Source organism: Mycteria americana, chromosome 8, assembly GCF_035582795.1.
Source record: "Mycteria americana isolate JAX WOST 10 ecotype Jacksonville Zoo and Gardens chromosome 8, USCA_MyAme_1.0, whole genome shotgun sequence".
Classification (NCBI taxonomy): domain Eukaryota; kingdom Metazoa; phylum Chordata; class Aves; order Ciconiiformes; family Ciconiidae; genus Mycteria; species Mycteria americana.
The window spans coordinates 27247259-27264260 of NC_134372.1; the positions used below are offsets into that span (position 1 = coordinate 27247259).

General features: G+C 52.9%; 1 protein-coding gene, 1 long non-coding RNA gene and 1 other non-coding gene across 3 annotated transcripts; all 3 read right to left on the minus strand.

Annotated features, from left to right (window-relative positions):
* Positions 1–1693: 1693 nt before the first annotated feature.
* Positions 1694–1765, minus strand: TRNAH-GUG (transfer RNA histidin (anticodon GUG)). The gene has a single exon. It is a non-coding gene; the product is annotated as a tRNA-His (tRNA).
* A 2139-nt stretch (positions 1766–3904) lies between these two features.
* Positions 3905–5017, minus strand: LOC142413348 (uncharacterized). The gene is made up of 3 exons (XR_012776797.1): positions 4940–5017; positions 4683–4799; positions 3905–4171 (listed from the first exon to the last, which is right to left on the minus strand). It is a non-coding gene; the product is annotated as an uncharacterized LOC142413348 (long non-coding RNA).
* A 7916-nt stretch (positions 5018–12933) lies between these two features.
* LOC142413522 (C-signal-like) lies at positions 12934–15299 on the minus strand. The gene is made up of 6 exons (XM_075509742.1): positions 15153–15299; positions 14731–14782; positions 14310–14497; positions 13816–13974; positions 13339–13458; positions 12934–13049 (listed from the first exon to the last, which is right to left on the minus strand). The coding sequence occupies exons 1-6, from the start codon at positions 15297–15299 to the stop codon at positions 12936–12938; spliced, it is 780 nt and encodes a 259-aa protein (XP_075365857.1). The 3' UTR covers positions 12934–12935.
* Between the last annotated feature and the right edge of the window lie 1703 nt (positions 15300–17002).

The window sequence follows — 17002 nt, forward strand, 5'->3', positions numbered from 1 at the left end:
GTGATTCTGTTGCTTGTCATCCCAAATCCAATCCAACCAAAGCAGAGCCCTGTGTCGTTTTAAGGAAAGATGGTTCATGTGAAAGCAGAGGCTGCAGCGACCCGTGGGGCCACCACACTGCTTCAGCCAAGCCCTGAATTGCATCATATATATGTATATATACTTCAGGTTATTTTGGCAAAATAGAAACTCTTGTAGCAGAAAGTTGAGTAATTTTGGATGAAAAATATCCCCTTTGGGATTTTTACATTTTTCAACCTGATCTAGTTACTCATGCACAGTACACTATTCTTCAGATAAGCTTAATGGCCTTATGCCCAAAGCTGACTTTCTGGGGGAAAAAAAAAGGAGGGGTGAAGAAATTGTGTATTTCCTTGTGTTTCTACTTCTCAGCTGTGTACCTCAGACAGGTACTGCTGCTGCTAAAGGACAAGTTCTCTAGATGTTTGTCTTTTCCTTCTGTATTACCTTTAGAAGGAAAAATGCTTTTTTGCACTTTGTCTGAGTAAAGAAATATGTGTTTTCAGTAAAAGAGTAAATGAAGATCAAAGGAGTGTGAAGTTGTGCAAGTAGTGCCCTATAAACTGCAAATCCTAAAGGTAAGTGCATAATGAATTTTGCTCTCCATTTCTTGCTATGGATAAGGTATGAAAGAAGAATCATTTATTTGATGCAATAAAAAAGCCTCCCTCTCCCCTTCCCATGCACAAGCCCTGCAGACACCTGAGTCAATCTGCCTGGGTGGTGGCAGCCTTCTGCAGTGGTGAATAAATTGAGACCCTCTGTTCAAGTAGTGTCTTCACCAGCTGAGCCCCGAGTGCGACCTGTGCAGTACCTTTTGCAGGTAGTTGTAATTTCATTTTTGAAAGCTGCCGTCCAGAATGAGTTCTGCACAGCTGTCAGGAGAGGGCACCAAGACCCAGCAAACAGGGTGTCTCCATGGTCTGAAGGCTTCTGAAGAGTAAAGGCAACAAAGCAACAGTTTAAAACACTTCCTCAAGTTGAAGCACCCCTGGTGCATGCCAGAGATCTCCACCTGCCTCCTGGTGCCCATGAGACCTCTGATTCCCAGACCCACAGTGTGTCAGGGTCATCGCTCAGCACCGGATGGGTTTTGCCTCTGTCATGAAAGCATCTGTGAAGGTGCTGCAGCCACAATCCTCTTCCCCAGGAGCTGGGCATGCTAGCAGTGAGTCTTCATCAGCTTGATCTTCCTTCTTCTTCAGGTGGTCACTGTGGCAGAGCCTTCCTACTCTGGAGGGCAGGAGGAAGCTCTCTTGGCTTTCTGGCACTGAGCCTGGGGCAGCAAGCTGCTGCCTCCCACCTCCTCTGGCTCTGCGGGGTGGCCACAGTGTCTTCTGGTCCCTTTTTTGCAGAACTGGTGAGAGAAAGGTGGAAATCTGGGTGATTGCCTCTAAATTCTCAAGCTTTGCCTAGAAAATGGAGAAGCTGGAGTGCTTTCCCAGAGCATGGGGAAGCTGTCACTGCAGCCCCACCAGAGAGACTTTGAGCAGTGACTACAGGTTGGGAAATCATGGTAGGCACGAGTCCAGTCACTATTCAGAACAGAGAGCACGTCAGAGCTTGTGGCTCCCTCCTAGGGTACAGCAGCTTTGCAAACTAACCTCCTTGCAGATGCCTCCCCTGCATCTTCAAACTGGCCTTTTCGTGCACAGGCAATTTGCAAAACCATTGCTGTGACTCGGATTCGAACCGAGGTTGCTGCGGCCACAACGCAGAGTACTGACCACTATACGATCACAGCAGAAGTCCTGCCACATGCTGGGACCACAGGGAGGAGAGCACCTGCACTGTCCTCTCCCCTGGTGCAGGGCACCCTGCACATCCTGGCAAACAAAACCACACTATTTTATTAAGGTGGCTACAAATGGACTTAGATGCTGCTCCTCGGAGCCTCAGCAATCTGGAATGGATCCCTAAATTGTGCCAAAATGCTGGCAATGCCGGGATGGCACCTGGGGACTGAGGTGGCTGCAAAGGACAGCGCTGTCAAGGGGATATCATGCCACGGGGGCATCATGCAGTGAGGGCATCATGCTATAATACAGCACATGCAGAGTTATAATAGTTTCAGCTAAGCCTAAGTCATACAAGAGGTGTGTAATTAAGTAACTTTATAGCATCGTAAGTGTGTGATACAAGTTCGTGGCAATTCAGTTTAAAATACGACAAATGGCACGAGGATCTCCATGGGGAGCTGAGTGATGCTCTGGGAAGGCCCTGGGCAGGGTGGTCCAGGTAATCCGGGATGTCCCCAGGGCCCCTCATCCAACATTCAACATCCCCAGGGCCCCACCTCCCTGCCCGGCCATGATCCTTGCAGACAAATCCTTCCCTGGCAGCATCACTCAGGCACAGGGAAGCCTAGGGCAGGCAGCATGGTTGGGCTGAGTCTCTTGGCTGGGCTCAGCCTTGTAGGACTCCTCGATTTGGAGTCTTGTCCTCCAAGCTCGTGTCTTCAGGGTTTGTGCTGACACTGAGGTCTGCGTTTCAGCCGTTGGCACAGAAGCCCTTCAACTGCTTCTGTGACACTTCTAATCCTCCTCCCATCCCATTTTTGCCCCCTGGTAGCCTAGTTGATGGGGGCGTGTTGGTCAGTGCTGCCTACCCTTTCCTCCTCTAGGCTTTTTGCTCCTGCCTGGTTTGGAGAGGAAACCTAATTTTCTGTCCTTTTAGCCTCTTTATGACTGGGTCTGCACTACAGAGGCATGAATGGGTGGTACGAGAGAGCCCAGGCTAGAAATGGGCCAAGAGAGGTGTATGCAATGCCAGTCTGATCCCCTCTTCCTTTGCTCCCCATCGGGGCTTTCTCCTCCCTTGGGCACGCCGAAATGACCTCACATCTGGTGAGGATAGGGAGGGCCAGGAGTTTGCTCACCCAGAGCCATCCTGCCCCTGCCTTTCTCTCCTCTGGTGATGCTTGCAGGCCCCCAAAACATGCCAGGTGCCCTAACAGGGACATCAAAATCATCCTGTGTGCCCTGTATTGGGACCACTCTGTGTATATCCCACTCTGCCAAGGTAGGGAGGATGGTTGAGGGTCCCGTGTTCTTCATCCCTATGTTAAAACACAACCTTTGTATTCATTATTGATGAAATAAAACCTCTACATTACTCCCAATTTTATGCCTTTGAGAAGGTGCTTTGGTGACTCCAGAGCTGCTTTTGCTGTTTCTTGTCCTGGCGCAGTTTGGGCTCAGCACTGGTGGAGAGGGAAGGACACGGTGGGGGTGAGAGTTCCCTGTTCCATGTCCCGGCCAGCCCACAGCCCCCTGGGTACCATTCCACCACCTCCTCCTCCCCATCCCTCCATGCGCCAGCAGATATGCAGTAGGTGAGCCCTGGTGCCCCCAAGCCCTGCATGGACCCCAGGGCCCCCATGTGCCCATCGGATCCCTCACCCCACTTCATCAGCCCCATGGTGAGTCCCAGAGCCCCAATGGGCATCTCCATATCTCCCCCAGCGCCACATGTGCCCCATGGAAATGCACACGGCACCAAGAGCCCATCCTGGCTCCACAAACTGACTCAGAAGAAGGAGCGCAGCCACCCAGAAGAGAGATGTAGACAAGATTTAATAGAAATACAGATGAGACAGTGATGGGGGGACCTCTTTGGCTTCTGTCCCCTGCAGCGCGGGCAGCAGGGCCAGCACTGGGGATGGTTTCCCCCTGACACCCACTTTTCCCCAGCCTGTCCCTGGGTGCCAAGAGTGGCACTGGACATGGAGTGCTGCTTGGGGCTGTCAGGGGGCTGATGGCCATGTCTGGGGTGCTCCTGGTGACCTCCTGGGCCAGCCCCACTGGTGGTGCAGCCTCTGGATGCGGAGCTCCAGGGCCTCCTGCACCTCCTCCAGTAGGAACAGGGTCTCCAGCATCTCAGTATAGATGGGGACAGCACTGGAGTGCAGTGGTGTCAGAGTTGGAGGCAATATGGAGAGCAGTCCTGGGAGCTTCCACATGGACATGCCTCCACTTGGCCATGAGGGGACGGCCCTGTAGGGCTGGACACTCTTCAGGTCCTGGCAGGTTTCAGGAGGTGGCTGAGGACCATGTCTATAGACTTCCCCATCATATTCACATGTCCTCTGTTCTACCAGAAGTCCACATACCTCTCCCTTTGATCCTGGAGAGTCATCTGCTGCCCAATGCTGTGGTGTTAAGGAGGAACAGTTTGGTTCTATTGCACAGGGAGGAGGGCGCAGAAATGCTACGGGCTCAGTTCAGGCTGGATATTATGGGATCTGCTTCCTCTGGCATTTCCATGCTTTCTATGATGGGACACAGACCCTGCTGTCCAAGGCAACGACAAGATGCAGGCAGTCAGCGTGGGGATGGGTCGGACAAAGGATGAGACTTTGGACCAAACAGGCATTGACCCACAGGGCAAAGCGTCTCAGTGTCTAGTTAGAAAACATCGGAGGAATCCTTTTCTCTTTGGCCACCCACAACTTTCTGGTCCCATCTAGAAATCCTACTGGAGTGTCCAACAGCTGGCCCTTGGATAGCAGGGTACCTCATCCGAGGTGCCAACCTCCCAAGCCTGCTGCCCTCCCACAAGTGGTGCCAGTGAGAGACCCCCTTCCCCTGAATCCTCCTGGTTGTGGAGGGAAGGGCACTGCAAGGGATGGTGAGACACCATCCATAGCTGGAGAGGTTTACCAGAATAACTGATTCTCTTCACAATTCCTCTGCTGATTCAGCTCTACCCTCCTGCTCCACTCTTCCCGACACATGTGGTAAGTCTCCAAGAGTTGCAAGGTGTAGCTGCCTTGCTGGCTGCAACAGCAAGGAAAAAGTCTCTCTCACCTTCTGGCTGAGACCCTCCTTCCTTCCCCCTGCCTTCAACTTGGAGGCAGCTTGGAGCTGCCTGGCATCAGGGTCTAAGCCAGGTCATGGGAAAGGGGAGGATGCCATACCCAGCCCCAGAGATCAGGAGCTGGAGTCCTTCATGCCTCGGACAGCTGCTGCTGCTCAAGTTTCCCGGGCTGAGGTTGGTGAACACACTCAGTTTGTGTAGCGCCTGAGGACTCTCCAGCTTCCTCTTCATGTGGCTCTGTGCAGGAAGGGAGCAGTCCTCTCCTCTTTTGCAACTGCTGGCAGTGGTGAGAGTGGCCAAATCTCTGTCAGTGTTTCATGAGACCACCTAGCCTGCATTGGCACCAGAGGACGATTTTTAGGAGGCTTCTCACCTCCCTCAGGTGCTCCAAACATTCAGCAGTGGTGATGCCAGCAGCTACAGGGTCTGTGCAGCCCTCCAGCATGTTCTACTCCACCCTCAGAAACCCCTATGAGATGAACTGCCCCAGGCAGGGACCTGCAGCTGTAGCAGAGGAACCAGGAGAATCACCCCAGCATAGCCCTCTGGGTGTGGGGGGGACATTAGTTCCCCACTGGCCCCACACTCTCATGCTGACATCATTCATCATGAGATAAATGAGGGGAGGGAATAGCTGTTTTTCAGAGCAGGAAGCATGACATTAAATCCTCCAGCAGGTCATTAAATCCTCCAGCACATCACCAAGCCATGAAGATGGCTTGGTTGGAGGAAATGCAGGCCCTGAGGGCACCAAGAGTCCTCAATGACCCTGTCCAGCATCCCCTGGGACCTCCACCCACATCCCGTTTCAGCCCCTGCCAGAGCTGATCCACACCCTGAACTGCGGACTGGTTTCCTGGTGCGACGGGGAGGTCCTCCTTTTGTTTCTGAAAATGGGAAGTGTGGTTTGAGGGTCTGTCACCAAGAGTTTGCTTGTGCTTGCTGTCCTTCTCCACCACCAAGAAGCTCTCCTGAATTCTTGGCAGAAAGCTGAAAATACCCAAGAGGGTGAGCTGATATGAGTACGGGATGAGGCTGTTCTCCACCTTGTACTCATGAGTAGCTCAGTGCCAGCCTCTGCAGCAAATGGCAGTTCTGCCGGAGATTTAGGTGTATTTGGGTACTTGGTTTCGTGTCAACGGTGGAGGAAGAAAACCTTGAGTTGTAGCACTCACATGAGCTGTAACACCCACATGTGGTCCCCGTCTTGAGGGAACAAAGAGAACAACAGTGACTTTTGCAATAACCAGAGCCTGGAGGGACCACGACCCACCTCCTGCGACTGCACTGTGGTGGCCACACACTGAAGGCTGTGTTTTGGGGGCACTCAGTACAGGAGAAGGAGGAAGTGTCTGAGGGAGAAAAGCAATGCTGGCAATTAGCTGTCTCTGGCACTCCTTCTGTGCCAGACAACCCCCCCTTGAACACCAGATCTGGAATTAAATCAGAGTCTTCCAGTTGACAAAATCTGAGGTAGAAAACAGTGAACACAGACATTGCTCTGTCTTGCTGGGGGAGGATGTTCTGAATTTCATTTTCTTTGAAAAGCAGCATCATTTAGACTGAAATGAGAGGAGGTTCATAGACATCAAAAAGGAAGGAGAAAAATTTCCTCAGCTCCTGGAGTAATTCTTCACACAAACGTCAGTCACCGTGACAAATCTGAACAATCCTTCAGAGGCAATACCTACACTGTGTACAAAGCGAACAACTCATTCAAGAAATCCAAGAGCACAGGGTCACCCTCATCTGTTTCTCCATGAGACTCACCTGCCAGGTGACCTTCTTCCTTTGCCTTTCTGCCCCTTTCCTTTCTTCTGGCCAGATAGTGTGGACTAAGACTGAGACCACCTTCCTTGAGAAAGGAGATGCTCAGTAGGAGGACTGTCTGGAACTATACAAGGGGAAGACTCTTCAGAAAGCATCTTTGTGGCTATTTAACAAGAATGACAGGCATATCTGCTCCAGCATCTGAAAAAAACAATCCCATTCCCTTGATGCCATCATCTCGAAGAGGTCTTGCTCTCTAGGAGGTCTTTGGCACAGCTTACCAGCCATTTAACTGTCATCTCTGGGCAATTTTTCTCCCCACATTCAAGTGCACAGGATCTGTGGGAGAGGTAGACCCCTTCACCCTTGGCAGCTCAAGGCGGAGCTTCCTAAAACGAAGGAGCAGCTTGCAATATATACCAGGGCACAGAGCGCTGGGGGAAAGTGTCCCTCAGCAGTACCAGCTGCGTTTGTCAGTGTTGGGCTGCCATAAGCTCTTCTTCCATAGCGGGTGACTTGAGCTTTGCTGTGTACAGTCTTTCCTCCCAGGGCACCACATTTTTACCTTGTCTTCAATCATCTGCTGCTGAGGGCTAAAGGAACACCTACACACAAGCACCCATGCCCACACCCCCCCTCCCACTCTCTCACAAGTCAGATGTGACATTACCATCAGTCTCAATTTGCTTATCACCTTCTTCCTCCTCCTTCTCTTCCTCTTCCTCCTCCTCCCTGTCTTTTGTGGCCTTCAGAGGTCCTACAGAGGGACATTCCACAGCTGCTTTCTCAGGGGAAAGCGTAAAATCAAACCTGGAAATGAGAAGACACCAGATTGAAGAAAGGGCCATCACATTGCCTTTGCGTCTTCCATTAACAGGACAGTCACAGAGAGACTTGAGAAGGTCTTTTAAGGCCACTGCTTTCCAAAGCACAATGTGCAACATCCTTGAGAGCTCTGTTAGGAAGTGGAGGGACACAAGACCTCCATGGCCTGGGAGCACACAAGATGTCCCATAAATCTGCTCCAGGGCTTCCAAGTCCTAACTCTGAAAAAGGTGACTCCTTCACTGAAGACTCTCTTGTCTCCTCTTCCTGTTCATGGACATGAAGAACAGACTACTCTCTCTTTACCCAAATGGCCAAGATTGGTTTGAATTCTAACCCTGCCCTGCAGCTCTCTTGCAGACCCTCTCAGACTCATGTCAGGGCATCTGTAATGCATAACCACCATCCCCATGGCCATTAAGGCCACTACTAAGCAGCCCCAGCTCAGGTCGGAGCTCTGAGGAACCCCACTCAAGCACAGGAGGGGAAATCACTCCTCCTGTCCCCCAGGGACTCGGAAGCAGGCATTTAGGGGCACTTGGGGCACTCAAGTCTCACCATAGGCATGGCTATATCACAAACATAGGATTTGTATGAATCTGGTACCCACTCAGGGACACTTTTCCCGTACAATCCATGTGCAGGAAATTCTGCGATCTTCCCATTTTGAAATTGCACCCAGAAGAAAGATGAATTGGGGGAAACCTTATGGAAAATATTGCTTGAGTTCCTCAACCAATGAGAAGTGGATGTACTGTTGCAACACAAAGATACTGCCAGGACCCACATGAAAATCAGGACTTTCTCTGCCTGATACCACCACATGTCTCCTCCCTGGGGTCTGAAACAGAGACAGAGATATGTGAAAACATTCCAGGGACATTTTTACCTTGTTTATAAAGTCTTTCTTCTGCTCAGAGAAGACATGGCCACTCGGATGCCCTATAACAAAGTTTTCCTTGGCTAATATGAGCCCCTCAGCTTTTCAGGTAGAAGCTGCACAGCTCAGAGTTGACAAGGAGCAATAACACTGTCATGTGTGGCCCCATGCAAGCTGCCATCTCTCAGGTTCACAACAGGACTATGGGGAACTGAAGCTGCTGTGCCTGCTGCCTCAGCATCCTAAACATGGTCCAAGAAGTTGATTCAAAAGCAATAAGATCACCCCATGGCTGTTAACGTGCGGGGGAACTAAATGTTGGCTTTCTGTGAGGGGTGAAGTAGGATGGGACATGCAATGGGCATGTCCCCATGTCTTGGACTCTTTCCCTAGACAGTGTCTACTTTTGAATCCATTAAAGCCCCACCATTATCATTTCTAGGACAGACAGTGGGATGCTGGGCTAGGTAGAGCCTTGATCTAACTCTAGGTTAGACCTTCCGGGTTAGATCTAACCTTCCTAGGTTAGATTCTCATATGTCAACTAGACCACTGTGTAGGAGAACAGGACACTACAGAGTTGGCACTGCTGTAGACCTTGACTGCCCCAGTGGCCGTGGGGGTCCTGACAGGCCACCAGAAATTAGTTCAGTTTTCCTTTGACAGGTGTCCAGAAAGATGAGGTGTAGCACAGGAAAGGGATCAACTTACACTGAGAAGGGCTTCCAGCAGCTTTCCAGTGCCATCCACAGCGAGGAGAAAGTCATCAAAAAACCTCATAGTGACTTCCCTGTATTGTATGGAAAGAATGCCGATGGCCTTGAAGACAAAGTCAGTGTCCTGTCTTTTAGAGGTGGCCCAAAAGAATGATGTCACAGTCTCATATACACAACATTGCACCCTTGTAAAAGGTAGTTGGGCACACACAGAGAGCTCCTCACACCTCAGGGGGATGACTGTTACATCAGCTAGAGAACAGAAAAAGAGGAAAACCTCTGCAGCAGGACAGCGTAGGCTCCAAGAAGTTGTCAGCAGCTTCAGGCAGGACATTGCTCCAGTGCAGTCTGCTGAATGCCATGCTAACAGGCCCTAAGAGTGCCTGGGGGATGAGCGCTGTGTGCGAGGGCAGGGGAGACGGGGGCAGATCCCACGACAAAGTCCATGGCACTCGGCCACAAGCATGCCCACATCCAGTCCACTCCAGCTAAGTCTATGCCAGACTCATGGAAAAGCAATGGAGGAGCAAAATGCAAGGACTGCACATCAGCCTATAGCATCCTTTCATCCCCCTGCTCCTCATACCCAGCAAATGTCCCCACGTGCACCCACCTGACATTTCAATCACATGGAAGATGGGGTTATGTGAAAGAGAAGAACCCCTCCAAACACAAACCCAAGCTCTTCCTGCCCCACGGCATCATTCATGTCACACTGCAGCTGCACTGACCAGAAATCATGGCAGATCTGGCCATCCATGAGCGTTTCCACAAACACTTGTCCTTGTCTTTGGTTCTGGTCTGTCTACAAGTGACTTGTACCCACTTTGCTCTAGGAGCCTGTAACAGTCAGCAGGAACTGTGGCCTTTGCCCTTACGAGTAGGTGGGCAGCACCATAAAGGTGGAGCATGAGCTTTCTCTCAGTTTCATTAGAAAAAGCAGTTCCAATAATCCAATAATGAAGTCCGAAAGCAGTAGTCCTAACATTCATAATCATGAATGGTATGGAGCCAAGCATGAGAGCAATTAAAGAAGAGATACTCTAGGTGAAGGTGTATCATTAAAAAAGGACACCCATGGGGTCTTTCTGAGAAATTGCTCCTTGGTGGCCTGTTCAGCTTGAACAAGCTGAGGTTGTTCTCAGGACATCTTCAGGCATTCAGTCATGCCTTAATAGCTGTTAACATATGCCTCAAGGGTTGTGCAAGGGCAAGCAAAGGTTTTAATCCCTCTTCTTACCAGGAACATCTTCTTCAGTGTAACTGAGGTTGCATTTGTCTGCAGCCACCTTGGACATATGAAACATGGGTCTCCAAACAATCAAAACCTCGCTGTTCACAGTGCACATGTAGTCTTTAAGAACATAGAATATCCCAATTCCTAACAGCCGGACACCCTGAGAACGGTGCAGGTAAAAAGAAGGAACAATTGTAAGTATCCTGGAGAGGAAGACACTCACTGGTGACTTGTCAGAGCATGGGGATGCTGCCTTGTGCCTTGCCCACCCCCAGCCTACAAAGGCCAAGATGGGACACTGAGGAAGCTTTGGAGAGAAAGCACATACTCCTGGCCCTTTTTGTTCTTTTCTCCTCTGCTGTGCTCAAGAAAGCTATTGGGAAAAGTAACAGCAGAGCCAACATCCCTCCCCTAGATATAATTGGAGGGGTTTCCAACAACAAGGAGAAACCCTTAAAAAGTTCCAGGGTATGGTCTTCCCATTCTGGCAGTATTGATGAGAAGTCCCAGGAAGTGCTTAACACTTTCTTCTACTTTATCTGGATTTTCATTTTTATCGCAGGTGCCAGAGAAGCTGGTCTGTGCCACATCTGTCGACAGCAGTGTCCTGCCGGGTGACTGTTTCTGCTTTCAGAGCAGGGAATTGATGGCACTCGATGGCACAGTGTTGTCCAGACAAGGCAAGCTCTCTGGGTTTCACGAGGGGAGGAACAGGATGTAAGACCTACCCTATCCTGTGCCAAGTGCTGTCTAATGCATTCAGACACGCTATCCTAAATCATAAGGATCTCTGGAAAGCAAGCAAAAGATGTGTCATGCTCCAAGTCAGCAAGCTCACAACCCTTCAGCACATTCTTACCCAAGAAGATGATGAGTGAGATTAAACGTATTGCTGCTCCAGTTAAGAACATGGAAGGTACCCTACATGACAGGAGATGTAGGATATTGGGAACAGATGTCCACGCCAGTGAGAGGATGGTGTGGTGCCCACAGAGGGCTCGGAGGCTCAGAGGACCCCCAGGTATCTCCTCTGCAGGGACCACTGTCAGCCCTCTGTGCTCATCAACTCTGCATGGCCACTGTGGCTAGGAGCTCCAGGTGGGCAATCCCCTCTTCCAGGCAAGCAGCAACCCTTGATGCCAGGGGCTTCAACCTGAGGAGTGGGCAGCAAGGCAGGGGCAGAGGAAGGTCCTCAGGAAGAGGACCCAGGAGTCCTGGCTGCCAAACTGATCATGAGCCAGGAAGGGATGATCAGACAGGGCTCTTTTGCACCCATCAGCCCTACCCAGTCCTCCCCAAAAGGCCCCCACATTTCCACGGATACTTTCATAGCTAATATTCTCTACAACATTCAGAAAATAACTCGTGCAAGCCTCACCACCAGGGGCGAGATTCTTGAGCATTGGAAATGTATCTGGCCACAGGTTTTCTGTCTTTGTCCCCTGCTCCCTCTGGGTTAACTCCTGTAGCAGGAGGGTGAGAAGGAAACATCTTCTCCGTGGTCTCCACCTCCTTCTTTGACTTCACCAAAGGGCCTCCAGCTCCATCCTGACATGGAATGTCCCACTGTGACCCCAGACCACATCACGGAGGGACTGCAGGGGCTCCCCCAACCCCTCTTAGCCTCCCCCAGATCCTGGCAGGTTTTGCCCTACAAGAGGAAGGGGAGGTGTGGTGGGTGTTGTAGGGTGCTATCCCCACCTCACTGCCCACTTCCCAAGGGGAATGGCGGGGCATTGAGAGCCATGGGAGGGGTCCCCATATGGGGGCTCGCCTTGTGCACTCCAGATGCACTGGTCAGCTCATTGGTCCCGACGGGAGAGTCTGTGCCACCACTGCTGGTGTGGGGCTACGCACGGCGGCGTTCCAGTTCCTGGGATATGGATAAGGCTTGGAGACTGACGCACACAGCAGGATCCCCAGTCCTGGGACACCAGCAAGGCTCAGGGACCCCTTTATGGGGTTTCCCTTTATGTGAGAGAGCAGCAGGAGTGCATGAAGCTCTGCCTGGGGATGGGTGATGAGCCAACTGGGAGCTTATGGGTCAGGATTAATGAGAAGACTGGGATGGGTGTCAGTGTATTGGGTGTCTGCTGTAGGCTGCCTGATCAGGAAGAACAAGTACATGAGGCCTTCTACAGACAGAAGTAGCCTCACATTTGCAGGTCCTGATCTTCCTGGGGTATTTTAACCACCCTGATATCTGCTGGAGGGACAACACAGCACGGCATAAGCAACCCAGGAGGTTTCCAGAGAGCATCGGTGACAGCTTCCTGACATATGTGATAGAAGAGCCAACGAGGAGCAGTGCTCTGCTGGACCTTGTACTTACAAACCAGGAAGGGCTCACTGGGAGGAGTGACTGATGCCATTCAGAGGGAGATCTGTGGGATGAGCCCCTCTGTACCCAGGGACAAAGCCCTACCAGGATGACAACCAGGCCCCCAGCCAGAGGAGATCAGACATTCAGACCAACCTAGCTCAATTATGAGCAGAAATAACTCTGAAGTTCTCTCAAAGCATTAGTGAAGACTCTTACAATGATAATTAAAAGGAGACCAAGAGGAAGGCTCAGATAGTGCTACTTATTATTTACAGACACAAATTTATTAAGACACAGGCACAACAGCAGCAAAGGGACCTGCTGCCAGGGTCCTGGGCTGGCATCTTACCAGGGCACAACCTTCCCTTCCCAGTCCAGGAAGGTCCCAGTCTCCTTCTCAGAGAGGGAGGAGAGCACCTTCAGCATCCCTTGTACGCTCTCATCCACTGTCACAGGGGGCTGTGGGAGCAGAGGGAGTAACAGCCGTGTGCCCAAGGCCTGCCTAAGGTCTGCCTTGGAGCAGATCATTGCTCAGGGCTTGGGGCTGTCTGGCATGAGTGAGGAGAGACCAGCACAGGGCAAGAAGAGTTCCCCATCTCTCATCTCCTTCCCTCATGTGCCTCTAGCTCAGAGCATCTGCCAAAGAGGTCTCCCAGAGCCTAGCATGTGTGGGACACTTCAATCTACTGGAAGCTCTGCACTCCCAAATAAAGAGGTTCTTCCAGACCTTGGCTAAAAGCTCTTTTACCTTTTGTGATCCTGAGCCCCCCATGTCTGTTTGCACCCAGCCGGGGTGAAGAGCAGCGCAGAGGATGCCGTGCTCCCGGTAGCCCAGGGACTGGCACTTGGTCAGCATGTTCAGAGCAGCCTGCAGGGAGACAGGGCAGGGATGGCGCTGGGAGGGGAAGGGTGCCTGCAAGGGGACACCTGCAGACCCCACGGCAGGAACAGGGGAGGGCAGGTGGAGCCAGCTCCCCAGGGCACACTGTGCTGATGCACTATCCCCACCAGACACCCAGCCCAGCCAAAGGCCTGTCCTGGCACATCCCTCTGAGGTGGGACTTGGGGCCAGGCAGGGGAATGTGCCGTCAGAGGGACCCAGTGACTGACAGGAGCTCCATCACAGTGCAGAGAGGTGCAGGGACTGAGAGGGAGGTTGGAAGGCATGTGAGATTGTTTGGAGAGGAAAATCTCTGGGCTCATGCCCAGCACAGTGTGGCAGTACCTTGCTGCAGCGGTAGGAGACAACTTGTCCATAATCCCATAAATAGACTTCCTCAACTGAGCCCGCAGAGCTGGACATGTTGATGATGGCTGCCTTGCTGCAGCTCAATGCTGAGCCTGGGCTCCCCTGGGCAGCTTTCTTCAGCAAGGGCAGGAACGCCTGTCAGGAGGAGAGAGGAGAGGAGACGGGCACGCATGGAGGTGGCACAGGGGAGAGGACCAACTCCTTACACAGTGGGCAACGTTAGCACCAGCACTGGAGCATCCTCCCTCATTTTCCCACTGCCCCAGCCCACCAGGCTGCAGCTCCTGAGCTCCAGCCCGCAGCTCCATGAGCTTCTTGTTGAGTGAGAGTCCATCGGGCACCAGAGCGGAGGCAGGATCCTCTCCCACTAGCTCTTTGTGCCCCCCAGGATGGCCCAGATCAGGGGGCCAGGGCCACAGGAAGGCATGTTCCCCGGAGCTGCACTGCGGTGCTGGGGGTGAGCATCTCACCTGGCTCAGCAGCAGGGGCCCGATTGTGTTGGTGGTGTAAATCTGGGTCATGTTCTCCAGCGTCTCGTTGTCAAGTGAGTTTGGCTTTGCAATTCCAGCATTGTTGATGAGGATGTTCAGCCCCAAGTCCCCCAGCTGCTCCTGGACGCTGGCTGCAGCCACCTTGATGGTGGCAGGGTTGGTGACTTCTGCAGAGCCGGCACAGGAGAGGTCAGCATGGTGACTTGGAACCCCCTGTGTCCCCCCCAGGGATGACAGTACCTGGTGTCACCAAAGGCACCGGCCCATCAGCATGGCTCCCTCCCAGCACTGGGCTCCCAGAGTGTGTGTGGCGCCCAGGCACATGCCAGGTCTGTGGGGGGCCGTGGGGCTGGGCAGAGAGGAGAACTGGGGGGAGGGACCCCTACCTCAGGACACCTACCGAGCTGGATGATGACCAGGTTGGGGTGCCTGGAGGCCAAATTCTGTAGCTCCTGCAGGAGAGGGAACCATGTGGGCACAGAGAGGCAGGAGGGGCTGTGCAGAGGCTCAGCCTTTCCCAGGCAAAGCCAGCATCGCTCCAGCTCTGTCCCTGCACCGCCTCATGCCCAGCACACTGTTCTGGCTGCCCTGCTCCCCTCAGGTGGGGCTCCATGCCTCCCTCACACACCACGTGCCACTGTCCCCTCCGCACGTCCCATGCACAGCTGGTCCCACAGCCATCCCAGCCCGGCTGCCCTGTGCCACAGGTGCCCGACTGCAGCTCGAGCCCTTTACAAACCCCCTCCCTGCTCCAACCTGCTGCCCTGGCACTGAGTGCTCCTGTCCCCCAGCAAAACCCACTGCGTCCCAGCCTGGCCTCACCTGCGCTCGCTGTCCCTTGGGGTCCCGACAAGCTGCAAAGACCCACTCAGGTGGGTTTGGCAGCCCCAGGAACTGCCGGACAAGCCCCAGGCCAATTCCCCGGTTGGCCCCGGTCACCAGAATGGAGCGGACGTGAAACTCTCCCATATCACTTCTCCTCCCTCTACTCCAGCCTGCATTGTTTGCTCAGCTCCCTAATGCTTCTTTATAGCATGTTCCATGGCCACCCCACCCACTCAGGGCTTGCACAAACCCTTGGCTCCAGGTACAATCTCTCCAGCTCTTTGAACTCTCTGGGACACAGTTCCTGGCGGGGAGCCAGCCCTCATTACCAAAGGACAAAAATCACTTGGCTTTTTCAGGCAAATTCAGCTGACCTTGGGAAACCCGGCCCTATAATCCAGGAGCTACTGGCCAGCCTGGCCAGGAGAAGCCGTCATGGGTGAGGAGGGAGGTAGCAGCATGTGGGAGGGATGTGGGATGCCCCATATCTCAGGTGGGCTTTACAGCTTCACAAGCATCCTGCAGGCTACACAGGCTTTCCGCATCATACCAGGTCGTGCCTCAGATGGCCATGAGCAGATGTGCTCTGCCTTGCTCTTGCCTCTTCCAAGCCAATGCCCATTCACTGATTGTCCCATGAAAGACGCGTGAAGTGGAGCAAACCCAGTGTGGCCTACTGGCAGAAGGAAGCGGACTTGCATGGCCTGCACATCACCACACTGCTGTTCGTGCACTCCATCCCTTTGGGTGCATTCCTAAGTTGAGCGGTCCCTCTGCCCAGAAGGCATGGACGACTCAGGTGCCCAGGACGTTCTCCTCAAAGAGAAATGCCTTGGTCAAAGCCCCATTGTCCACATCACCCATAGGCATGGGGCACAGACAGTTCTGCACTAGCATCAGTGAAGCCCGGTGCTGCCCAGTAACCTCAAGTGAAGCATTACAGATTTGCAGGGCTAGGACTGGTGCATGTGCACATCGTGTGTTCCTGCTCCACTGCAAATGAAGACATATACCCAGAAACCTCTTGGTAACGCCTTGCTTTCAAGCTCTGAGTCCCAGAGCCATTGCACGGGCTGTTGGGCAGCAATGGAGATGGTGACACTGTTGACGTGTCACCTTCTCTGCTGGGATGTCTTGGCAGTAGTGTTAACCAGAGCCACTTCCTCCCAGCTACAGTGCCAAGTGAGCCCTCATGCTCCAGCAGCATCTGCTTTCATCCTCTCCACTCCTGTCTGCTTTCTGGGGCTCAGCTGGCAGATGCCGTGGGGCAGGCAGGTTCTCCCCACAGCCCTGGGACTATTCTGCCCAGGGCACCCTCCCCAAACCCAGTCGGGGGAATGTAGCTTGGAGTAAGGATGCCCATTTGGTGGTCCAGCTCTGCCATCCTCAGTCCTACACTTGTTTCTGACTCGGTCCTGCTCTAAGTCTGCAGCATCCTCACCCTCATATTGCTGCTGCATTCACCTTCCCCCCAAACAAAACTACTTTAAAGTATGGATGTGCCAAAGTTTGGTCCCAGGAAGCCCTCTGCACCTCAGGCCAGTCGCATGGTCACCGCGGTGCCACCAAAACAGGCGGTCCCGCCCTGCTTCACTCACCTCCCCATCTCATATTTCAGCAGCTGACTCAAGGGCTTGGGGAGCTGACCCTTGTTGCGGCAACCAGCCCTGCCCAAAGTAGGGATGAAGCTCCACTACGGTGGCAGTGTCCACTGTGCCTCTTCTGTGTCTGAGGTGGCATGGTCCAGCTGCACAAGGGATCGAGCCTTCCATCCCTAGCCTGCCTTCACCAGGCTGTCCCCCAGGCAATGGCTCAGGCGGTCACAGTACACATTAATCCAGCACAGG

Coding starts and splice junctions, on each gene's coding strand:
- LOC142413522 (XM_075509742.1), bottom strand. CDS start 15,299: ATGGGAGAGTTTCACGTCCGCTCCATTCTGGTGACCGGGGCCAACCGG. Junction 14,783..15,152: donor CCAAGGGACAGCGAGCGCAG/GTGAGGCCAGGC, acceptor CCTCTCCTGCAG/GAGCTACAGAATTTGGCCTC. Junction 14,498..14,730: donor CCTGGTCATCATCCAGCTCG/GTAGGTGTCCTG, acceptor CCGGCTCTGCAG/AAGTCACCAACCCTGCCACC.